Below are 26,409 nucleotides of genomic sequence, written 5' to 3' on the forward strand. Positions count from 1 at the left end.
ATGGAAGGAAAGTTTTTCTCTAAAGTAAGCAGGTTGTTGGCCTCTATCGGTATCATCAGAAAATGCTTGCCTATTTTTGTTGGTTTGCTCAGGAATTGGGAACATCTGGCAATGGGAACATAGAACGCTATTCATTTTAAAGTCAAGAGTTGTAATAAATTTAGGGGCTGGGAATGGGAGAAAAAAATGCCCTAAGAAAATGAAGGCAGTCTGCAGAGAGGCTCTTGTCTCCTTTAAAGAACACCTTTCCTTGGTTCTTCAAGAGTGTTACTTAAGGGACGCTTCCTAGAAAGTTCTTAATTTGTATGGTTTCTAAATAAGAGACTCTTAGGGCTAAAAAAAAGAAGAAGAAGAAGAAGTGCGTGTGCGGCTCCGCCTAGTTTAGGTTCATCCTGGCCTTGAAAGTTGTGGCTGCAGGACAGACTTTGGCTGCTGCCTCCTAGAACGTCGTTCCGATCCCTTTAAAGGTGGGATCATGACGAGGATGCGGGGGAAGAAGGCGGGAGCCGAGGGCTAGAGAGTGTCGGTTGACATAGTAACTCTTCAGCTCCGTCTCCCTTGCTCTCCGCTCTCAGGCTCCGCTGCCACCCGCCGCCCCGCCTGTGCTCGCTCGGCCAGGGAGCCCCGGCCACCTCTTCGCGGGGTCCCCTCGGCCGGACGCGCTAAAGTCAAGGTTCCTTTGGTGACCTCCCTAAGTGGTTACTTCTCCCCGGGACAGGGTGGGAGCCACTCGCGGAGCTCAAACGGCCGGGCGCCCGCAACCCCTGCCTCACCCTCGTTCCCTGGGCACTAGTCTGCCCCGGGCCAGTCCAGCGGGTGACGGGGACCCCTCCGCACCGGGTCCCCACTGGAACTGCCAACGCACCTCCCCCAGGAGCAGGACCTTGGCCAGTCGGGCGTTCCCGCCATGAACCAGAGTCCAGCGTTCGGGCCCCGGAGAGGCGGCTCTCCCCGGGTCCCGGCCGGGGCCGGCGCGCGACGCAACGAGAGCCAGGACTATCTGCTCATGGACTCGGAGCTGGGAGACGACGGCTGCCCGCAGCCTCCGCTGCCTCCCTACGGCTACTACCCGTCCTTGTAAGTGCGGGCGCCGCGGGCAGGCTGGGCGCAGGCTGCGCGGCGGGAAGCTGTGCGCCTGCAGGAGGGTATGAGCCAGGTCCGCGCGCGCGTCTGAACACGCGTGTGTCCCTCCAAGGGCCGCGCGAGCCTAGGCTGGGGCCCGAGTTTGCGGAGGGGCGCGCGTGGGTCTAGGTTTGCTCCTGATGAGCACACACAGGGATGTTTGTCCACCAGAGTGAGACCGCAGGGTACCAACATTACTACAGGTGATCAGGTGTCTGGTCAATTTCTTCACTTCGGATGTCCCCCGCGCCCTCAAAGAGACCCAGTGTTGCTGCGCCAAAGGCATGGTCTGGGCAGGGGATTGATTCAAATTTGTGACTCCGTGGCTCGGCCTACGTGGGAGAGATGACTAGAGCTCCAAGGGTCCGTGATGCTGCCTCGGTGGGCCCGGAGAACTGGAGAACCCTCGCGCCCAGGCCGTCTTACATGCTTTGCCTGCCTTAGCCCTTCAGGTGGCGCGCACAGGTCCCCCGGCTGCCAGACAGCGGGAAAGTTCGAAGGTGTGCGTGGGAGGGGGTGGACTTGCCCCCGGGACATCCTCTGCCTCGCCTCCGGGTCACCTGGTTAAGTCAGGGAAATAGAACCTCTAGGCTTCCCCCACCCGCAGCGCGAAGCTTTTTACCAAGGGGGTCCAGCGGAGATGAGCCTGTTAAGTGTGAGAGCTGGGAGACTGCATGAATCCAGGAGCAAGGGGGGTCGAGGTCGTTTGTAGTGGACTCCGAGTAACCACAGAGATTTTATTTAAGAATCTGGAGTTTGGGTGTGAGAGCGGGCAGAAGGCGGAATAAGGGAGAAGTCTCCTCTCCCCTACACGTCTGGGACCACACGTGCAGCTGGCAGATAGCATTTCTGCCACTTAGCCCCTTTACTTGATTAGGCAGTCTGGTTTCCTGACACGTCACATCCATCTACATGCTGTTTCCTCAGTAGCAGTTCTGTAAGCAGCTCTAGAGGTGGGGGGGTTTCCGCCCCCACTGGCTACTGGCAGACGTTCATGATGGATGGGTGCACCCTCTGATCCCTGATCAGGGCTGCCCAGCGTCAAGGCCTGCTGTGGTTCTCTTTCACAGTGAGAGGCGAGCCCTAGGAAATGGTGCATCTTTCCCCAAGATAAGAGGAAAAAGTTGGGACTGGTTCAATTAGTCTATATTCTGTACAATTGGAAGGCATTTACTATTACTTATCTTTTTTTAAAAAAATTAAAGTGTATTTTACATACCATAAAATTTACCCATTTAAGTTGTACAGTTCAGTGGTGTTTAATATATCCACAAAGTTGTAAAACCATCACCACTATCTAATTCCCTGACATTTTAATTACCCCCAAAAGAAATCTTGTACTTGACCTTAACTTAGAAAATATTTCTATATCTTATGGTACAGAGCTTCTCAGACTTTAATGGGCATGTGAATTACCTGGGGATCTTGTTAAAATGCAGATTCTGATTCAGTAGGGCCTAGGTACAGCCTAAGATTCTGCATTTCTAACAATCTCTGAGACGGTTTTTTGAGGCTGCTAGTCCATAGACCACATTCTGAGTAGCAAAGAGATATATGCCAAGAAAAAAAAAAAGAAAAATAAATGGATCCTGAATATTCTGAATACAGCTATTTTTGAATTTGGTTTGAGGGTCTATATGTAAGCCATAGATGGACTTTTTATTGGCATAGACTTGAGATCTACTAAGCTCGAGGGTTATATGTTTGTTAATGGTAACTGCAGCTAAATTCAGCAACTTAAGAAAGCTGTACTGCTTTTCTAAAATTAGGCCCTCCCATACACAGAATATCTTCTTTTTTATTTTTATCACCTGATCACTTGTTACTGTGTCTGTGGGAGAAATAATTTGGTTTTTAAAACTTGTGGTTATATATTAGTGGTGAGAGAGACTAAATAAATGAATAATTCCAAGTTGTCCTGAAAATTTTCCCCAATGCTTTCTTCCAATGTGGTTTACTATCTTATTGATTTGTCTAGCTCTTTACATTATCTATTATTTAGAGAATATATATTTTTTCTCTTAGGTCAGGAATCTCAGACCATTCTTTCTAGATAGACCTGAGCCGCAGAGAGATGAAGAGAAATATTTTAATGTGCTTCAATTCATAATGAGCACCCCCAGTGTCATGTCAGAGGTACTATAATAAATTTAAGAGTGAGCCATGTTTCAGAATGAGAGTTTGGTCTTGTCTGAATCTATTATTTCAAAAAGGTTCTGTAGTTACTTACCATCACTGTTTATTCTAGCAAGATTTCTATTTTTTCCAGTTGAATAATCAAGTAACTGAAAAATTTTAACCAATAAATAACAGTACTTCACACCTATGATGTCTGAGAAGGAGCTCAAGAAACTACTTCCTGCTGATGGGGAGTACAAATAAGCTCTTTTCTATGCTTTTGACTTGTGGTTTAAATTATTTCATGTATTTTCCCAGGTGTATTATTTGTTAAAGTGGCAATCACTAGTACACTCTAGCTATGAGTATTGCCATTTTCTCAAATCATTGAAATGTTTCCCTTTTATAAGATTGCAAATTTTTGCAAGTTGTCGTTTCTGTGGGATAAATTCTATGACTCTTGCTAAAAAATTCAATTTCATGGTTCACTTATGTAGAAAGGTTTTTACATATATTTGTGAGATTTTTACTACTGAAAATTATGGCAAATTATTTTGTTTGAGAGCAGGTACGTATTCTCAGGCCTTACTAGTGTAAGCAGTAACACTTTGAAAGGGTGTTTAGAAGAAAAAGACTCAAATTCTCTCTTTTTCCAATTTTTAAATGGAAATCAATTAATATGCTCAATTGTGGTCAGTTTGTAATGGTGATTAGCAAGAAATGGTTCATGTTCTGCCAGGATCCTAGGAGATATATCAGAGAGTTTCTTCATTTAGAACTTAAAAATATGTCTCCAGTTTATCACTTCTGAACATGAGGAAGAATTCAGGACACAAAAAAACAGTGTTGAGGGTTTCTGAATTCTCAAGATCTGATACATAGTCCAACAAAACTTTCTCCTTGGGAAGGCCTAATTGATTAAATAATTTTGAGTAATGAAACAGTAAACCATAAACTAAATCTTTGGCAATATATAGACTGAGATAATCTAAAAAATTTATGATTGCAAACACCTAGCAATACCAGATAAAATATTTAAGATGATTATAAAACATTATCCAATTCTGCAAAAAATAAAAGGAATTACCATGTGCCCAATGCAAAGAAGTTAAAAGCCAGAGTATAGCCTGTGAACTGATGCTTTGGTTGCCCGGGATTATGGATCTGAGTGACCAAGGAGGTTGGAGTCTGACATCCATGTGAGAGAGAGAAGCTAAGACCTTGGCCCCAGATAAGGCAGAGAGTTGAAACTGAGACATCCTTGCCCCTGCATAAAACCAGGATCCTTATTTTAATGAAAAGTTAGGCTAGAAAAATATGCTACCAGCACAGAGTGAGAACGAGAAACTTTGTTAGTAAGAGGAAAAGAAGTCTCCCTCTAAGAATTTCATTCGTTGAGCCTGCATGTCATGTGTGTTTTTGTTTTTGCTTTAGCTTTTTTACACTACCTAGCTGACCTAGAAATCATCAAGGTGAAAAATACCTCTGAGCTCCCTTGTGTTTATAAGAATGAAACACATAACTGTTCTGAAAGGATAATATCAACCAACTAGACTGCCGTGGATTTTCAAGAAAACTGTAAGCCCTGCTAAAGAAATGCTCACAATAATACATAAAAAAGCACACAAGGAAACAATCAACCAAGAATGAGAGTCAGCAGATGATGTAATCCATGAGAGAGAGTCAGCATAAGACATAACAGTAGTATTAGGTCCTTAAGAGGTTGAGATAATATAACAACATGAAAGAGAAAATAAAATGAGTATGTATAAAATCTTGGCAATATATCAGAAGAAATCAAACCCTAAGAAAAGAATATGACATAAAAAAAAACAAATAGAAAATCTGTAAATGACAATATAATTTTGAAATAAAAACTCAGTTGAAGGGTTAAATGCAGATTAGCCATAGCATAATTGATGATAATACTCAGAATGCAGAGACATAAAGAAAAAGAAAATGTCAACATTATTGAGTCATGGAGCAAGAAAGTAGGAGTTCCAGAAGGAAAATGTACAGAGAACTGGGGAGAGGCAACGTTTGAATAGTAAGGGGTGATGATTTTCCAGAAATGATGAATTCTCATGTTTATGAAGTGCAGCAATAGTGGTGTAATACAGAAAAATAAGCCCATTTAAATATATCGTATTGAAATTGCAGAACCCTATAGATGAGAGGAAATATTAAAAATGAACCAAAATACAAGGGATTTGAATAAGTAAGATTTAAAATTCAAAGCATATGCACTCAAAATCTATCTTGATACCTAGGTGATGCAATGTGTGGCTTGTGAAAACTGTGATTCTTGTTTTGCATAAAGGCATTGTTCACTGCCTAGTTAGTAATGTAATGTTTTATACAGAGCTGGTGCTCTACTGCTCATAGCAACTCTTTAAACAAAGATGGACAAGAAGGGAGTCCTGTTTAAAGGGTGACTTATCATTGAATCACACGCTTGGGAGAAACTCAAAGAGATTCTTAGTTCTATCCTTTATTTCACATGACACAAACAAAAATGACTTTTTTGTTATGAGTCATGGATCCTTTAAAAGTTTTTATTGACTTCAGGATGGTTTTGGATAAAACCCATCTCTGAACCCTAGGACCCAGACATTGAATCCTGATTTAAGAGAGGTAATCTAGTGTCAGAGAACACAGATAAATAAAACTCCCCAAATACAGCCTTCTTTTCTCCAGGCAAAATAAAATGTGTCTTCAACACATTTATGTATAGATAAGGGAATGAAAAATTTAGACTGCAGTCCAGAAAGTGTTTTCTGACATTAATTGCTGATAGGGCACACCACACTCTTGAAGAAATTTAAGACTAAAGTTAGAGTACAGACTCAGGCATATGAATCATATTAAATTTTTATATACTTGTTATCTCTCCCTCATTTTTGCCTCCATGTGTCTGATAAATAGGTGTAGTCAAACATCTGTTATGCTTTTACACTTATTTGTTCACATATCTCTTTCCCTTTGCTAGACTACAAGCCTATAGAAGTATGGCTATCCTTCATCCCTCTGCACTTAGCGTAGTGTCTAGCAAAGAGAAAGTACTAATTAATTTATTCCTTAACAAAAACATGATCATCTCCTCAAAATTTGTTCTAATAAGGGATAAACTGATTCCAGCCCCTTTCATGAAATAGCTTTTGAGTCTTCTGAGTTAGGCAAAAGGGTGGATGTCCTCATAGAAGGAGATACCCATATCTTATAGTCCAGCTGCCTGTGCACTGAGATTCACCTTCTTCAGGGAACCTCACTAATCACTGCTGCCACTACCAGGCTGCTCTCCTTTTAGCTCTCTAGCCCCAGGCTCTTTACTTCAAGTTCCCTCTGCTCACCTGGAATGAAGATATGTTTATCAACACCTATCAAATGCTCAGGGATAGCCAAAGAGAATTAACATACAGAGAAAAATTCCTGGCTGGCTATTACTGCTCTTCCAGCTCATTCATGGAGTTTCCTAAGGACTGACCCCTGTCTAGCCCCAGGGTTCATCCAACTTTCAGAAAGTATTCTTCCCTCCCCTCCTCAGACTGCCCTCAAACATCTAGCCCTGAATAGTCAGTTCTAGCCCAGACAGGTGAAGGAAAACCCTTCCTCCACTTTATCCAGTGTAAGATATGCCTTTCGAACTCCATCTCTTTTTCTAGGATCTCCTTCTTTCCTGGATCATTGACATCAGGTATATCCACTCCTTTAAGCAAAGACCCCACCACTTACCCAGAGAGGTGTGGCTTCACTCTCCCGCCCTAAAGGGGGAGTCACATCAGAATACGACCATCCAGCAGCAGCATATAAGGGATTTCCAAATAAAATCAAGGGGCTCATTTCCTTATAAGAACATATTTATCAAATGATAAAATCAATCAAAGCGAGCAAGTGTGATATCATGATTTCTTATACATACATAGTAGTTTATAATTCAGAGAGAATCCTAGTATCTATTATGTTCTTTGAAATAACATCTGCAACTATAAAGCAAGGACCTGGACTTTGGTTAAGGGTTTGCAGTTCTGAAGCTGCCTCCAGGAGAAAAACAAGTGTGAAAATCTCTGCTTCCCCTTTCTCTTTAAGGAACCAACATCTCCCCCAGCCACTGGGATTAATGGTAGTTCTCTTTTAATTGACCACTTTGGAGGTTTGTGTTCTGCATGACGGAATCACCTATTTTGTTTCCCAAACTCCTCTGACTTGAAGTAATCACCATCAGCTGATAACAAATTATTATCATGAAACATTTTTCTTAGGAGGTCGACATTGTAGGTTGTGGAGTTCTTGCCAGATGTGCTGAAATGCCTACATTTATTCTGTAACAGAATATTTGTTTACCTCTAGGAAGACATTCTATAATTTTTTTTCTCTAGACAGTTATGTTCCTTGAGTTACAAGAAGTAACTTCGTAAGGCAATTCATCTTTGCCTCTTAGAAAGTAAATTATAAAAGGAAAACATTTTCTTGAGTCCATTCTTGTTTTTCTCCCTCTTTCATAAAAAATGCTAAATATAATTGGATGCAGTTGGATAAAATTACCATTTGTGATTGCTCTTTGTTTAGGAATCTTCTGCTTGCTTTTAGTACATGAAGAAGTGCTCATCTATATGCCAAATCTCAATTAAACTTTGACATCTAAAATGTGGTATACTATTCAAAACTCTTAAGCCATTGGAATTGTTTGCATCACATTTCTTATGGAATTTCTGTTTGGAGCAGCATATAGAAGCGAATGTTACAGATACCCAAGCAACATATATGATTGCAACATAACTGTTCTCTACCTAATTCAGGTACTCAGCCAGGACAGAGAGGAGAAATGATGTTAACTGGAGTTATTTACAGTTCAGTGCAAGTTGCTGTTTCTGTAGAGGACTAATCTAAAATATTTACATATATTTGAGGAGACTCACATTTTTTGAATACCTATGCTGTAGCAGGTTCTTTTCCAGTTGTCATACAAATGTAATTTGCTCGTCAGAGCAGCCACTTGGCTATTTTTAATGTCCATTTTATAAATGACGATGCTGAAATTTAGAGATGTTAAGCAACGTTCAGACAATTACACAGCTGGTAAGTTGTCAAGTGGACAAAAACCAATGCGTCTTATATAGTGCAGGCTGAAACAACTGGACAGAAGGATTGGCAGGTCACACAAAGTCCGCTGCTCTCTCAGCACCCTATAGAATCATGCTTGTACCCAGCACAGCTGGTTACATGGTGGGGTGTGCTCTTGGAGAGCACACTTATCATTCCTTCTCTTCTCCTTTCATAGGTATTTGAGAAGACATGGTTGGCTCTGACCTCCTGAACCAAGATTCCTTGTGCCTTGCTCATTATATCTAAGTTATACTCTGGGTGTGGGGAACAGACAGGAAGAAGGATTATAAATAGCAGTAATCAATGTGTTTAACCTCCGTCTTCTCTTTCTATTGGACTCTTAACCACCTTTGAAGGTCAAGCTTTATACTCCTCTTCTTCTTTCACTAATTCACTAATCTATTTATTCATTTTTCTTTTATGTGATTATGTCCAGTAATAATAAAAATAATAGCTAGGTTTATTAGGGACTTCTATGTGCCAGGCCCTCCCCTGTAAGTATTTATAGGTGTTATAAATACCTATAAATATGCTTTATAGGTAGTAACTCATTTAACACTTATAACAAACCTATGATGTATCATGTTTATAATCCTCATTTTACTGATAAGAAAGAAAAAAATGCCACAGCAAAGAGAGGTTAAGGGGCCACCCGTTGGTGCAGCGGTTAAGTGCGCACGTTCCGCTTTGGCAGCCTGGGGTTTGCTGGTTCGGATCCCGGGTGTAGACATGGCACCACTTGGCACGCCATGCTGTGGTAGGCGTCCCACATATAAAGTAGAGGAAGATGGGCACGGATGTTAGCTCAGGGCCAGTCTTCCTCAGCAAAAAGAGGAGGATTGGCAGCAGTTAGCTCAGGGCTAATCTTTCCCCCTCCCCCAAGAAAAGAGAGGTTAAGTGACTTGGCAAAGATAACACAGCTAGTAGTTGACAGAAATGAGAAGAAAGAAAGGAAGCAGCAGAAGATTCTGTTTTATCATCTATCTTGATAAATAATGAAACTTGGTTTGGAAAACCTGCCAATTTTTGTTGCCAAAGAAAGATTATGAATGTACCAAACTAAATAATTGGTAGATTACTTACTAATTTTACCAAGTGGTCTACAAACTGATCCTAAATCTTTCAAGATTCCAAAAGATGAGGCTTTCTTTTGCTCTTCATTTCTCTCTATCATGCGGATGAAATTGCCTCGATGCTACAATGCTGTTTGTATCAGAAACACTGACCTGACTCAAATGGTAGTGTGAAACCAAAGATTTCATTGCAGGATATGCATAATCTTAAAAAGCATTTTACATGATATTTATCTGAAGGTGTATATTGCCAGAAGTCAATTACAGTGTGGATAGTCATGGTGAGATTGATTGCCTATTCAAGGGAGATTTCATGTTTCAGTTACAGCAGCTCTGGTTTACAGCACAAAGAGCATTTTGTCCGGACATGTAGTGGGTCAGCACAAAACCTTTGCACAAAACTTGGAAGAGTTCTCTTCATGGGAATTGCTAACAAAATTATCTTGAGAGTTATAATAAGAATTGGAAATAACATGATTTCTAAAGCTCTTTTTAAAATTCTTTTAGGCAGTTAAACTAATATAGATAAAACTAATTTTTATTGTTACTATATTAACCTCCTTGAAACAGAATTTTGCACTGAATAGGTTGAAGGTGGCAGTGATAGCTCTGAGAAGCCCATCCTTGGGCAGTGCAATCCTACCACGCAGGAAGATGTTTTCTGCAGGACTCCTTTTCTTGGAGGGGCATTCAGGGCCAGACACTGTAGTCCATCTTGAAGGATGCATTGATTTCTTTCAACAAATGTTTGTTTAAGCTCCTTTGATGTGACAGACATCATATTTGGGAAGCATGAACACCATATTTCATTGAGTCTAAGGTTCTATCAATTGTAACCTGCCCTGATATTTTATATACCTTCAAAAAACAAGCAAAAAAAAAAGTGTTATCAATTAAACTATACCTTAGATTTTTATTTTACACCTTTTGAAGCAGTTCTTTGTATTTAATTAGACATGGATTTGGGTCATATATAACTGTTATGCACATATGAAAAAAGAAAATCTAAACAAGATAAATTTGGCAAAGGTATTCCTAACGCTTCTTTACATTCAGAGATGAACTTTTCTGAGTCACTTTTCCACTCAGAATTTTCAGTGCCCATGTTTTTCCACACAACATTGTCCTGTGTGTGAAAAAAAACATTGGTGGTGCAGCATTTCCTTAAAGAATCCAAAGAAAGTGTGATAGACCCGAAGCTTTTGGCGCTAGCCAGTTAAACTGACTTTGCAACTATATAGAGCTAGCCTATTTGGTCTAACGTTTCTGAATGTTGCTAAACAAATCCGATTTACCACTGTTCATCATGTGTACCGTCCCCTCCCCAACACACACCCACATGTACATATACACACGTATTTATTTCTCAGGCTTGAAAGCAATGCTTCGCTATGGTTTCCAAGATTTATTTTTGAGCCACTGTCATCCATTCTGAAACTCTGGATGCCACCTCTTTTAATGCTTGTACAGGCACTGGCAATGAAAACCATGTCATGATAATGACTGACACTTGACTGGCAGCAATTGCAAGAAGACTTAGGTGATAAGACATGTTCTATTCCAGAGAAGTTAAAAGGGGAGAAATATGTGCCTTAGAGTCAATGAAATATGGTGCTTGGTGTGCTAGAGTTAGGGTAAATGCGACAGAAGATGAGACATGAAAGGTTACAAGGCAGATGATATCCTTTACGATCTGTCCAGAATTTAGGAGGTTGGTTTGAATTTTATTCTCTAGTTGACTTTAAAACACAGATAAAACCATGTCAGTCTTTTGCTTTGTTTATATTAGCTTATTTGATCCTCACAGCAAACTCTCAGGTGTGATAGGTTAAATTATTTCCACTTGTAAATGAGTAAACAGAAGATCAGAAAGATAAAGTAACTTGCCTAAGAATTTATGGCTCTCAAGCAGCTGGGCCAGTGCTTGAGCTCATAGCTGGCTGTTTTCTTGAGCTTCTGTTTGTTTGCTTTTGACCCTCACTGTCTGTACCTCTTCCCCTCCAGTGGAATGGCAGCTCCATGAGGGCAGGGATCTAGTCTGTAAACAGTGACTAGCATTTGGTAGGGACTCAGTAAATGTTTGCTGGGTGAATGAATCAACGCCTGTCTTACACAAAGTAATTTCAGTGGATTGGCCTTATCTCTAAAATTGTTTTCTCTCGGGACCTCATATGGTTTTGCTAAACTTTGCCTTTAGGGTACCATGTTTTCGTCTTAGCCTTTTCAGAAATACTACAATATTCTTGCAGCTTAGGTTAGTTAATGGATTCTGAGAGCTTTGTGGTATATACTTGATTCCTAAAATGGTGCTTGTTAAATATTTTTAAATAACCCTACAAACAAGAAAATATGAACATAAACTATTTCATTTTTTACATCATGTTGATAGAACACCCATGAGGATTTATCTTTTTTTTTATGTTACTAGAATGACAAGAGGAAGGCGCTTGAATCTTTATTTAAGTTGAAAGAATTTGTGAAAACTGAACTTCCTGAGATCAAAGCTCATTACATCCAGGAAAGTCTTAAATGCTTAAATGAAATAATCCAATTTAAAATCAAGAAAGTGAGAAAAGAATGGTTAAGTGAAAATGGTCTAAAAGTTACATATTATTGATAATGTAACTTTGATTTGGACCAAGTTGTGCTTGGGCAAACTTTACAGCCAAAGTTATTTAGTTGATTTTCATTGTAATCTATCTCCTAGAAATTAGATAAATTATTATCAAATTTTATTACAATCCCCCTTAATCCCGGAGAGGCTTAGAAATTATCTTCATCCTCCATCTTTTTTTTTTTTTCGAGGAAGATTAGCCCTCAGCTCGCATCCACCACCAATCCTCCTCTATTTTTGCTGAGGAAGATTGACCCTGTGCTAACATCTGTGCCCATCTTCCTCTACTTTATATGCGGGATTCCTGCCACAGCATGGCTTGACAAGCAGTGCATAGGTGCACGCCTATATCCAAACCAGCGAACCCCAGGCCACCAAAGTGTAGCGTATGAACTTAGCCACTGGGCTACTGGGCAGGCTCCTTCCTCCCCATTCTTATGTGCAAGAGTCTGTTATACCCTCACTAGAAAACTATAGTGAGAGATATTACTAAAGGAAGAGTGCTGCACATTAGTGATGTAAATACAGAAAATATTAGCAGCCTCTTGTCTAAATGTGTACACCAGATAATGGGGATTAAAACATGTTTTAATCAGTTCTTTGCAAATCTAGCTATATATCAGAATCATGATTTTTAAAAATATAGTTTCCCTAAGAATTATCAGAGTCCACATAAATCAGAATTTCTGGGAGTATGGCCTGGGAATAATATTAAAAAAAATTTCCCAGATGATTCTAATATATGGCCAGTTTAGGAAATCTGTTTCAGCTACTTTAGATTGACTATGAAAACCAGAGTAAGGAACTAAACCCAATTTCACTCAAGAAAACCATTACCATGTATTCATCCAGGAACAAAAACATGAGATGAAAAAATTCATTTTTCTACCTAGGACCCAATGATAAGATGTTTTCAGTTAAATTGGGAAATAGTGTATGTAATTCACCAAATTCTCGTCAAATACCTGTTATATACGTGATGCTATTCCGGGTATAGTTTATCAAGAATATGATGGGTCTATATGTTATGCTTGTTAAGATGTCAGGATTGTAATGTGTTGTTTTATGAGGAAGTATATGAGAAAAACTACCTTCTGGTTTATTTCTTAAGTAAAAACACAAGGCAATGGGGCGGGCCCAGTGGCACAACGGTTAAGTTTGCACGCTCTGTTTTGGTGGCCTGGGGTTCGCCGGTTTGGATCCTGGATGTGGACCTACATACTGCTTGTCAAGCCATGCTGTGGCAGGCGTCCTACATATAAAGTAGAGGAAGATGGCCACAGATGTTAGCTCAGGGCCAATTTCCCTCAAAATAACAACAACAAAAACCCACAGTGCAATAATTTTATATTTAAGCTAGAGGATAAAGCAATTTGTTTGAGTTTTATTTTTATCTTAATGTTGACCTCCTTTCTGATTTGGATTATCCCTAATTTCGTAAAATATGGAGGAAGCTTGTCCTTTTTCAAATCACCCAAGATGTTATGGGGTAAAATTTTCTCAAAGCATGAAAATTTTGCTATTAAATGAGCTTATTATTACTTAACTGTGTTTCTTTTTCTGAATATTATGAGGTTTTGAAAAATTTTTTTGAAATTCTGCCTGCAATGATACAGTGGAATAGATAACCTTGGCACTCATCCTATTACAAAATAACTAGATTGTGCATAAAACATATTTCTGTGTTTGTAGGAAGTAAGAGAAATCACCAATCCAACCCCTGTGTGTACACATGCAAACACAAACATACAAATCATAGGCTGCTATCAGAGCAACAGTGAACAGCGAGCTTTCTTGAAAGGCAAATTTCCTTAACTCAAGTGCTGATATCAGCATTGTGGTCAGGACATTCTGCCTTGGACCTAAGACTCCTCGATTAATTTTGATCTCCTAGGTTCTCTAGAAACTGGTAATCTTTGATTGTGAGTGTGTATTTAATTTATCTTTAATATATAAGAAAACAGCCATCATGAGTGGGAGTCAGCAGAAATAACAAGCAAGATATAAAACCCCTAAGGTCTTCAACATAAGGATTAAAGATAAGAACATAAAATGACTTTGTACGAATTATATAAAGATGGAATCTCAAAAGTGAACAAGCAAAAGTAAACTATGAAAAATAAGCAAGCACATTGAAAAAAATAACAAACAACAATACAACTTTCAGAAATAGAAAAATTACTGTTGAAATAAAAAGATCAATGGATCAGAGTTATTTTTGGAAAATTAAGTACAGATAGAAATAAAATTAGTCATCTGCAAGATAGATACTAAGAAGTTTCTCAAAATGCAACACAGAAAAATAAGGAATGTAAAATATGAGACAGGTTAAGAGATGTGGAGGCCGGAATTGGAAAGACCAGATTACATATATTAAAAGTCTCATTAGCGAAGAATAAAGAGAAAGCAATTGAGGAAATAAGTGGAAAACTAATGGCTAAGTCTTTTTCAGAGTTGATAAAAGATATGAAGCTACAGAAAGAGGAGCCAAAACACAGGATAAATAAGAGAAATAAAGAGAAATCCACACCTATATAAAAGGAACAGAAACTACATTGCACCAAATTCATTAAAAAGATCTTATAAGTAGCCAGAGAGAAAAATACAGATCACCTACCAAGGAAAGAAAATTTTCTTTCAGCAAACTTCTCAACAGCAACAATGAAAGACAGAAGATAGCAGAATAATATGTTTAAAGTCATATTAATATTTTGTATTCAGGAACACTCTCTTTCAAGAAAGAGTTTGAAATAAAGACGTTTTCAGGGGGAAAAAATCAAGAGTTTATTACCAACATACCTACATGAAAAGCATTTGTAAAGGATATACCGATGGAAACATATCCTAGGAGGATGATCTGAGATATGAAAGGAATAGGAGCAAGGAGATTGATAAATATGTGGGTAACATCAAATAACTATTCTCCAATAATATAATAATAATGTCTAATTTGTGAATTTAAAAAAGAGGACAGAAATAAAATTCTGAACAATTTCAAAACGAAAAATAGATGGTAGAAACAAGCCCATATATATCAGTTAAAATAATAAATATAAGCTGACTAAATTTCCTGGGGGAAAAAAACAGAGATTTACAGGATAGATTTTTCTTAATCCAGCTATCTTTTTAACCCAGCTATTTTTTATTTAAATATAAGACATACCTAAAATGCAAGAACATGAAAAAACTGGACATCAAGAGAGGGAAAAAGATAACACACAAAGACAATGCAAACACAAAGAGAAACTGAGTAGGTATAATAACACCAAATCAAAAAAATTCTTTAAAATAAAAATCATTAGTGGGGAAATAGAAGACCCCTACAAAATAATAAAAGGTATAACTCATCTTGAAGGCATAAAAGCTAAAAATGTGCATATTCATAAAAAAGCCTTAAAAATATAAAGCAAAGATAAAAGGAACTGTACAAGCAATATTGACAAATCTATCATTATAGTGGTAAATCTCAATTTTTGATAGGTTGAGCAAGTAAAAAAATTTTTAAATAAGGAAAACTTAACAGTTAAGTTATCTTTATTGGACACGATTTATTGGACATATAGAGCATCTGGCTGTTTAAAGAATATCCACTTTATTCACGCACATGTGAAACATTAAAATTTGTGGAGATTTGTTTCATGGTCTAGCAGACACAAATTTTAGTAAAAGAATATGTGCCTGTGGGTCACTTCATGGCTGAGCGGCCACTTTGGTGGCCCAGGGTTTTGCTGGTTTGGATCCTGGGTGTGGACATGACACCACTCACCAAGCCATGCTGAGGCAGCATCCCACATAGCACAACCAGAGGCACTCACAACTAGAACATACTACTATGTGCCAGGGGGCTTTGAGAAGAAGAAGAAGAAGAAAAAAAGAAGATTGGCAACAGATATTAGCTCAGGTGCCAATCTTTAAAAAAAAAGTAATAATATGTGCCTAATAGATTATCTGATCACAGTATGATTGAACTAGAGATGAATAACAAAAATAAACAGTTTTCATAAATTTAAAAATTATATGTATACATATACATTTCATGGATCAAAGAAGAAATCATAGAAATTTTAAAATATTTAAAATTAAATTACTATGAAAATATTACATAACAAATTGTGATAGTGGCACTGAGATTGACACTTAGCCATAAATGCTTAAGTTAGAGAAAACAAGTGTTAGAAAATAATTTTTTATTTTTGCAATGTCATTTCTTTCTTTGTGTTTATTTTTTTCTCTGCTTTCTCTTTTCATAAGCTGTACACTTAGCTAATGAATAAAGTTAACACAATACAATAGTGGAGATCAACCAATACAAAAGTTTATTCTTTTCAAAAACTGAATAAGTAGAAAAGACTGGTAAGACTCATCCAGAAAAGAGAATTCACCAATTACTAATATTAAACATGAAAAATAGATATATTTACAGGCATCTTAATTATTAAAAAAGTAATAATAAATAATGATACAGAGAACATAACAGGTATCAGACATTGGAAAGTTATGGTAATATGACCAAATTTATGCCGAAAATTTGAAAATTCAAGACACAGTGGTCAATTTTTAGAATAATAGAACTTATTGAAATTGGCTCAAAAAGATATAGAAAGTCTCAATAGTCTTATAACTATTAGAGAAATTTAATCAGTATATAAAAATCCTCTCATAAAGACAGGCCCAGAGAGTTTTATAAATAACTTTTAACAAATTTCCTAAAGAAAGATCACTTTAATCTCACAGAAACTCTTACAAGGAAACCATTGTAACCACAATACACAGTCTAAAATAGGAGTCTAAAGAGGCAAATTTATAAGACAGTGTCATCCACCAACATAAATGCAAAAATTTCAGGACAAAATATTAGTTAACCAAATCAACTCTTAGGCTATGAAATTCGTCATATCAATAACTTAAAAGAGAAAAGATATATGATCATCTTGAAAGATATAGAAAAGCATTTGATGAATTTCAATATTAATTCACTACAAAACTCAATGAAATAGGAATCTCCCCAAATCTATGAGGAAATATTTTTAATAGTGAAATATTGGACACATTCTATTTAAATTCAAAAAGAAGAGTGCCCACATCACTGCTTCTATAATCCTGTCCTAGAGCCTTAAATCACAGAAGGAAAGAAGAAGAAATAAAAATGATGTTTGTAAAGGAAGAAATTGTTATTAGTATAAGATTGTCTACATAGTAAAGCCTCAAAATTCTGTAGACAAATTATTAGAAATAATGAGAGTTTAGCAACTTGTGAATAAGATCAATATATAAAATTAAGTAAAATTCATTTATATCAGCAATTAATTGTTAGAAATCACCATACAAATAATAGTTGCAGAAAAAACAAAATTTAAGATCATTGGGAATAAATCTTGCAAAAACGTGCATGACTCTGAAGGAATAAAATTTCAAATTCTATTGAAAGACATTAAAGAATGTTCGTATAAATGCAAATATTAAAACTCGATATTTTAAAGATGTCAGTTTTCAGGGCTTTTTTCCTAATTGATCTATAAATTCAACCCCAATTTCAATAAAAATTGCAAGACTTTTTCTTTCTCGAAGGTTGGTAATTGATCCTAATAGTTACACAGATGAGCAAAGAAGTAAATTACAGCCAATGCACTAATGAAGAATCATCTGGAGGGACTTGTCTTATCAAATATCAGAATACATTGTAGGGTTATAACAGTTAAGCCAGCGTGATATTGTTGTGATAGTAGACTAATTGATTGAATCAAATTTATATGAAAGAGGTGGCTGATTGATTTTTCATTAAGTGGTACTGGGGAAATTGGATATCCATATGGAGGAAAAAAGGCAGAAATTGGATCTCTACCTTATGTTTTACACAAAAATCCATTCCAGATGAATTTTAATTTAAAAGGCAAAACATCTGCTTTTATTTTCTTCTAAATAGTTTAATGACTTTGGGATAGAAATGGATTCTTAGGACAAAAAATCACAAAACACAAATTATAAAATTGATAAATTTACTACATAAAAATTAAGAAACTCTATTTATCAAAAGATATCATAAATAGAAAAGACTAGAGACTGGAAGAAGATGCTGACAACATCTAAAATACTGACAATTTATAAATTCCTGAAAAATGGGCAAAGACACAGCTTTCTCACAGCAGCAGAAGCAGAAACAACCAATAATTACCTATCATGTTAATAATCTAGAAAATGCCAAAACAATCACAAAGAGATATCATTTGATAACCACCAAAATGACAAAAATAAATGAGCTTGGTAATCAAGTATCTGTGATGATGTAGATCAGTGGAAAACCTTATACCCAGCTGGTGGGAGTATACACCGAAGGGGTACAATTTCATTAGGAAAAAATTTGGCAAAACTTAGTAACGGTGAAGATAAGACTGTCTTATAACCCAATAGTTTCACTTCTTGGCATATACCTAAGGCAGTGGTCTTGATGACAGTCAAGTTACCCTAGAAGAATATTAAAAAATATATACCACCACACATCTTTAAGTTAACATCTGAAGTTTTTCATCATGAGTTTAAATCGTTTCAATATATGGTGAAAATTAACATCGCTTTTTAGATTATATTTCATTAAATCTAAATGCTAGCGATGTAATATTCATTACTATTAATTTAAAAACACACAAGCTCTTCTTTAATTAACATATTTTCTTACTTCTTTTTACTGAAAATCTCCATGTAACTTAACCATCATGTTACACATATTTTTTCTTGAAATCTTTTTATTGATGACCCTGTGAAAGTTTCCTGAAACAAAAGAAAACTTATATAAAATTTAAAAATTAAGAAAAATTCTTCTGAATTATTATTGCAATTAATAATTACAACAGCAACAACAATAATAGGTAACACACAGAACATTTCCTGTGTGCCAGGTACAATTCTAAGCACTTCACATATATTAACTCATTTAATGTTTACAATAATCCTAAGAGTAACTTATATGATTATCTGCATTTCACAGATGAGGAATTTGAGGCACGGGGAGATTAAGTTCCTCTCTCGGGACTTCATGCCTAGTAAGTAGTGTGTTCAGGATTGGATCCTAGACATTTTGGCTCCAGATTTCAGACTTTTTTGGATCAAAACCACATACATTTTGGTCAGTAATTGTTTATTTACTAATTATTAGAAACGCACCTCTTTAAAAGATGGATGGGGAGACTGTTGGTGCTTTGATTAAAAGAGGCTTAGTTTGAACTTTGGGACATTTATTTAATGTTCAAGAGGCTCTACATATTAGGACAATGCTACGAATGGCTGAGGGTCATGTTTTTTCTTTGTAAAGTGAGACTGTGAAATGGGAGGTGGGAAAGGAGAGCCAGTGATACTACGTGACTACAGGAGTATTCTAAGGGGAGATTTAGGAAAGAATACTCATGGATACGGAGGACTTGAAAATAGATTTCAGTAAACTATTTCTGTCCTTGTACGTCTTGCAGAGACTTGCTGTGCTCCACGGGATGGGTTCTCCGGTTTAAAGACTGTTGCCCTAGAGAAGGGCTTCTCAGAGTGTGTGCCCCAGTGTCACCTGAGAACTTGCTAGGAATCCAGATCATCAGGTCCTACCCCAGACCTACTGAATCAGAAACTCTGAGGGTGGAGTCCAGCAAACTGTTTTAACAGGCTCTCCAGGTGATTATAATGCATGCTAAAATGTGAGAGCCACTGCCCAAGAGAAATTCTTACCCATGTGCCCAGGGTGTACATACAGGAATGTTCAAAATAGCATTATTTCTAATATTGAACACTCATGAAACATTCCTAATAAGAAATTTTAGGCTACCTGTAAGTGTGCCCAGGTCAGAAAACAGATTCACAGCAGAGGATATTAGCATAGCCTGAACCACTAAATTAGCCTCACGTTAGATTCTTTATGGGGTAAGGGCAGGACAAGTTTGTCAGAATCTTGCAGAGTGTGTGTGGACATTCTCCATTTCTGTAGCTCTGCGTGGTAAACATATAACCCTGTTTTCTCCCAGGCCATCTTTTCCTCACTTTAAATGTACAAGTGGAAAATGGAGCAATAAAGGAAAAGCATTAATATGAAACTAGCTGGACCATTCCCAGGCAAAAGGTTGAAGGGGTCCAATCTGCCCTAGCCTTTGCTTTATGTGCTTTTCATACTCACCTGCCCCTCATGCTGTGCTCCACTTACCCGGTTTTGCCGGAAGCCTCAGTCTCCTCCTATCCTATAATGTTTTCCTATGTAAAATCTACTCACCCTTTGAATCTCCTTAAAATTCATTTTCCTGATGCATCAGCCCCACCTCTACCCTTGTAGGCACACGGGGACAAACACATGCACATATGCAGTAGTATCCTTGGCACTTTATACAGCATCTGGTGCAGAGGGAGCCCTCAATTGACTGCCTGACTCAACACATTCTTGTCCTTATTCTGTTCTCTTGGGTCTCTGTTATTGTTATTATTATTTTCATAATTATCAGTTTCTAATACAGTCCTATGCACTAGAACTTTCTGCAATGGTGCAAGTGTTCTCTATCTGCTCTGTCCAATATGACAGACACAGGTTTTAAGCATTTGACACGTGATTAGTACAACTGAGGAACTGAAATCTTAGTTTAATTTAATTTTAATTTTTAATTAAAATGTAAATTGCTACATGTGGCTAGGGGCTACTGTATTGGACAGTGCTGTTCTAACACTTTTACACAGATTGATTTTCCAGATTCCTGGCAAAGGAAACATTAATAAAGAACATATTGTGTGCCAGGCAATATCCTAAGCATTTTACACATATAACTCACTTAAGTCTCACTCAAATAACTCTGTGAGGAAAGGTAACAGACATGCTTGCAGTTTAAGACGACACTTTTAAAATAAAATTCTCTCCTAATGATGACTTGATGGGAAAATCAGCAGAACCTATAGGATCTTATTTGGAATTTACATTCTCTATTTAATTTGTTCCTGTTTATGTTTAAGTTTTTTTTTTTGTTTCTTTAAGTGGAAAGGAAAGATGATGGTCAATTTTAAACGTTAAAAGTTCAAAATTTGCTTTGTTAAAATAAAACTAAATGTTTATGCATAAAAAGTGGGGGGTTTTTGTTTATATAGATTTTTTATGAAGTTGTCTATGTGACCTTTCACAACCACTCAAATGGAGTATTCTGTATTTTACCATAAATATCCGGAAGGCACAGCCTATCTTTATTTTTATTATTTTGTCCCTCTGAGCCACTGCTAACGCTCAGTGCAACCCAGCACATCCTCTTCTGCCTCTCCCTCAGGCCCTGCACCTACTGCCCCCTCCCCCCCACCACCGATGTCACATATTCGTTCTCTGCAGGCTCCAACTACGCCCTGTTTGCTTTCCCCGGAAACTACACACTCCACTCACGTGGACTGTTACATGCATTTTACAGATTAGGAAATGTAAGCCAAGACATCTAAAGTAACTTTCCCGAAGTCGCATAGGTAATTGGCAGAGGCAGGATTCAAACCCAAACCATACCAATTGACTCCAGAGTCTATATTCTAAATCCTTACTCTACACCTTCTTAGATAAGGTATTTTTAATATCCACTTCCTATATCAAATTCCAAAGGGTCAGAAACAAGGACAAAGGCACTTTCCCTATTATATTTCAACTCACAACAGTGATTGGCTACCTACATATGAGTATGAATTGCATTATTTTATTATGCAAACCAGGTAGGATTTTTGGTAGGAATGTCTGCGACAAAATTTAAGTCACTTATTCTAATATTTCATGTTGTACAGAAAGAAGCGTCTTCATATAACGAAAGAGTGAAAAGGAAAGACAATAGAGAAGGAATTTTAAAACATCTGATTTGCAAAGGGGTTTACCCTGGCAACATTCTGGAACTCAGGAGGAAGTCATAAGCTTCTTGAATTTAGGGACTACCCCAAATTGATAGATACTAAATATATATCTGCTCATTCAAATCCTTGCAAGTTCCATTGAAATTGGGTGATTTCCCCCAGTTTCTTATCTTCCTCTTTGCACCTCTTTGTTTCTTCAGTTACAATCTTTGTTTTTCAATTCTTATTTTTATTTCTCTTCCCTTCTCTAACTGGCATATCCATTTTTAGGAGGATTAGAGGAGGAAGATAAATCAGAATTAGGAGCCACTCACAGTCAAAGCAGGTTTGGATTTTTAGTATTTCAAGATATTTATTTTAACATAGGTTCATTTCACTCATCCTGACAACCAAGCCCATCTTTTTGTGATGCTACAGTGTATTTTATGAGGTGTGCCCCAGGCAGTTCATTCATAACAAGAGTTAAAGGATTAAAATCTCAAAGGAATTTGCTGTTTTAAAAATTAAATTTTAGGGTCTGGCCCCGTGGCCGAGTGGTTACGTTTGCGCGCTCCGCTGCAGGCGGCCCAGTGTTTCATTGGTTCGAATCCTGGGCGCGGACATGGCACTGCTCATCAAACCACGCTGAGGCAGCGTCCCACATGCCACAACTAGAATGACCCACAACGGAGAATATACAACGATGTACCAGGGGGCTTTGGGGAGAAAAAGGAAAATAAAATCTTTAAATTTTAGGGGATATAAGGTAATCTCTAGACTTCCCCGATATTGACTTGCTTTTTCATATGTTTTCCTGAGTGGAAGAAAGAGAAGAGTGGGGCTTGTGTATAACCCAGCGTATACTATCTATATCCAGCCTAAGGGAGCTTCTCTCCCTTTTGATGTCCACCAGATCCCATGTACAGCAGAAAGATAAAAAGGATGAGAGCTGCTGTTCTCAAATGTACTCAAGAGTCTATATGAAAGTTACAAAAAAAGTTGGAGGGTGCTTCTGAGTAAATAAAAGAGTTGACATGAAGTTCATGCATACAATTTATAACAGTGATCATCCCAACCTAAATAAAAGACTTACTCTATATGCTGCTAATGAATTTGATCCTTTACCTTTAGCTTATGGTTATCAGAAGCAACAAATTGGAAGGGGGAGACAGTACTTAAGACTTCTTAATTTTCTGTCAATTACTGTCAATTTGCCTAACTGCTTTACATCAGAAAAAGATGTAACTCGAACAGAATATTACTAGTGTAGAAGGAAAAGTCCCATAACCCTCAAACCCGCTTATATCATTGATATTTTATTGGCAGTATGGTATAATGATTGATGTCTATAATGATACCCTTGACTCTTCAAAAGAAACTTAAATTGAGCATTCTGAACATAATTTAAGAAAGGAGGGATGTATGCAATGCATTTTAGAAAGATTTTAAATCCAATAATGGCTAACAAAATGTTCATGCAATAAGGCATGATAGTAAACTGTAATGTTTCTTTATGTGGGTTAGCTCGTTGACAACAATCAGATATAGTTTGAGGCCCTATTGTGGGACAGCTCAGTATACCAGCTTCTACAAACTGACTTCTTCCTTCCTTCTCCAACATCACCTCTCCTCACCCTCTTCCTGGTCTTTGTGTTCTCACAATAAACATAGCAAGGCTTTCACTGCTGTGCCTTTCTTTAAACCATTCACTCTGCCTAGATTTCCCTTGCCTCCTTTTTGTCAGGCATACCCCTTCAGAGACTCCTTCTCTGAACCCTCCTCTCCACTCCGGGGCTGGCGTTGCTTCGCTCAGAGCTCTCATCGTGTTCTGAGCTGATCTCTTTCATTGCTCTTACAATACTGTATTTCAAGGGTTCGTTTCTATGTCTGGTATATAGGACTTTCCGGTATTCAATGGCAGAGACTAGGGCTTGGTAATACACATGGTAGTTGTAGAACAGTATATCATACACAGTATCTAAAAATGTCTGATGTGTGGAAAGATGGTTGAATAAGTCAATCTTGCCAAATGAAATGCCTAGGCAAGTGAAGAAAACAAGTAAAGCCAGTTCGATGCAAAGGCAGGGGATGTTGGGGATGTAGTGACCTTAAGAGGATGCCTTATATAAAAACGACAGTCTCGGGGCTGGCCCCGTGGCCGAGTGGTTAAGTTTGCACACTCCGCTGCGGTGGCCCAGGGTTTCGCTGGTTCGGATCCTGGGCGCGGACATGGCACCCCTCATCAGGCCACGTTGAGGCGGCATCCCACATGCCACAACTAGAAGGACCTGCAACTAAAATATACAACTATGTACCATGGGGGATTAGGGGAGATAAAGCAGAAAAAAAAAAAAAAAAGATTTGCCACAGTTGTTAGCTCAGGTGGCAATCTTTAAGAAGAAAAAAAAAAAAAAGGATTGGCCACAGTTGTTAGCTCAGGTGCCAATCTTAAAAAGAAAAGGCAGTCTCCACTTAGCCCTGGTCAGTTGTTACCACTAGGCATTAGAGGCCTAAATCCTCTGATTTTTAAAGAGAAGCCAGAAGTAAGATTTTATATGTGAAATGTTCTGATTTTTAAAACACCAAATGTCCAAAAGGACGGCAGACCAGATATAACTCCCAGACTGACAATTTTTAAAGACTTAGGAAGAGTAAAGTTCAGTTTCTATGAAATCCTAAGTAGTGGTTGAGTAAAGTTTGCACACTAATATACCACTATAATGAAATCTACCACTCTATTGATCAAAAAAAAAATGTTTTCATATTTGTGTCATTCAGGTTTTAATTTTATTTTTCAACTTGTGTTGACAGATGTTACTTTTCCATGAGATGGCCAGCTGTGGCTTTAAAAAGGAACTGTATAAAGAGACAGATTGAATTGATAGTGAATGCTGTCATGCTTATGGAGAAATAAATCCCGAAAAATCACTGAATAAAAATTCTTTCAAATTATTAAGAAATTCTGTTAACTCCCTGTTAAAAAACTGTTCACCTTTACTTAGAGGCATGTCCATGATGTGCCATGATATTTAAGTTTAAAGTACTTACTCTGTTAAAATCTATAGAGATAACTTCATGGAAAACCACCCCCTATGGAATAGTTGGGATAGTGCTCCTCAAAGTTTTATAAATAAACTTTTACTTATATAAAATTTTCAACATGTTTTTTTTTGAGGAAGATTAGCCCTGCACTAACATCTGCTCCCAATCCTCCTCTTTTTGCTGAGGAAGACTGTCCCTGAGGTAACATCCATGCCCATCTTCCTCTACTTTATATGTGGGACGCCTACCACAGCATGGCTGGACAAGTGTTTCGTAGGTCCGCACCCGGGATCTGAACCAGTGAACCCGGGGCCGCCGAAGTGGAACGTGTGAATTTAACTGCTGTGCTACCAGGTTGGCCCCTAAAGTTTTCAACATTTTATATCCCTAACCACAGAGAAAAAAAAAAAGAAGACTGATTCTCATAGAACTCTGTTACAGCCTACTGTAAGCATAAGTGTTCTTTGACATCTGTTTTACATTAAAAGTTTGTGTCCTATTCCATAGTGTTCCCGTGTTTATGTGAAAAGAAATAGTTTCCCACCATTCCTTCTTTCAAAAAGTTGTGATATATTTATCCATAACTTTGTATGCAGTTAGGTCTTGCCACAGGCTCGGGGGTGGTCATACCAGGACGGGGAAAAGCCAATGATTCACATCAACGACTATGAGCAGAAAATATCAATCCAGCCATTCCCCAAAGTCAGACCATGAGCAAATACACTGAGCCCGTGGGACCCTTCCTAGACAGGAAAATGTAGTTAGGGGAGCCAAGAGGAAGCTTTTTCAAAGTAATAGAATAAAAGGAAGGTCCATTTCAGCATGGTGAAAGAGCAGGACGCCATGTGACAATGTTGAAAACAGAGGTGTTTGGAACGGAAGAAATAAGGTGGAGCCCCTATATGTTCCATGACCAGTTGACACCCAGCCTAAAGCATCCTGCCTTTGCAGAATAGGCGAAGAAGGGTGATTTCACCAAGAGTCAGTGTATCACCAAGTGAATGCACACTCCACATCCATAACAAGTTGCAGACAATGAGCTCCAAAGCCTGAACTCCCATGTTCTCTGCGCTCTCTCTGTGGCCTAGCATAGAGTTGGCCTATTGAGGGCTTAGTGAATATCATGCTGCACAGTCCTAGCACTGAAAATCATAAACTGTAGGAAACAAGAGGAAATAAACACTCATACAGCTGGAGCAATATGAACCTGTGGAATAGAATCTTTGCGGCCTGTTTTAAGACTCCAAAATACAGAAAGCAAGACAAGCTTAGGGAGGACAGTGAGGGGAGAGAGTAGGGCGCTGGTGCCCACACCCAGGAGAGGCAAAAGGGTTGGGATCTATTGAGGAAGCATCTAGCTCTGAGAGCTGGATCAGCTGCTATATCTCTGAGCCTGCAGATTAAAATAACTTTTTCTCTTTTTTTTTGAGGAAGATTAGCCTTAGGCTAACATCCACCACCAATCCTCCACTTTTTGCTAAGGAAGATTGGCCTGAGCTAACATCTGTGCCTATCTTTCTCTATTTTATA

General features: G+C 38.0%; 1 protein-coding gene across 3 annotated transcripts in view; it reads left to right on the forward strand.

Annotated features, from left to right (window-relative positions):
* The first annotated feature begins 214 nt into the window (after positions 1–214).
* The window catches only part of TRPC6 (transient receptor potential cation channel subfamily C member 6), a 121,172-nt gene continuing 94,977 nt past the window's right edge, over positions 215–26,409 (forward strand). For 2 of the 3 annotated variants that reach the window (XM_070490388.1, XM_070490389.1), the window contains exon 1: positions 375–1,077. In XM_070490388.1, the coding sequence (XP_070346489.1) occupies positions 908–1,077 (170 nt within the window). In that variant the 5' untranslated portion in view covers positions 375–907. Of the gene's footprint in view, positions 1,078–26,409 lie in introns of all 3 variants that reach the window. The other variant, XM_014862763.3, reaches the window with a different exon arrangement.

The sequence above is a fragment of the Equus asinus genome, chromosome 20, assembly GCF_041296235.1.
Source record: "Equus asinus isolate D_3611 breed Donkey chromosome 20, EquAss-T2T_v2, whole genome shotgun sequence".
NCBI classification, from domain to species: domain Eukaryota; kingdom Metazoa; phylum Chordata; class Mammalia; order Perissodactyla; family Equidae; genus Equus; species Equus asinus.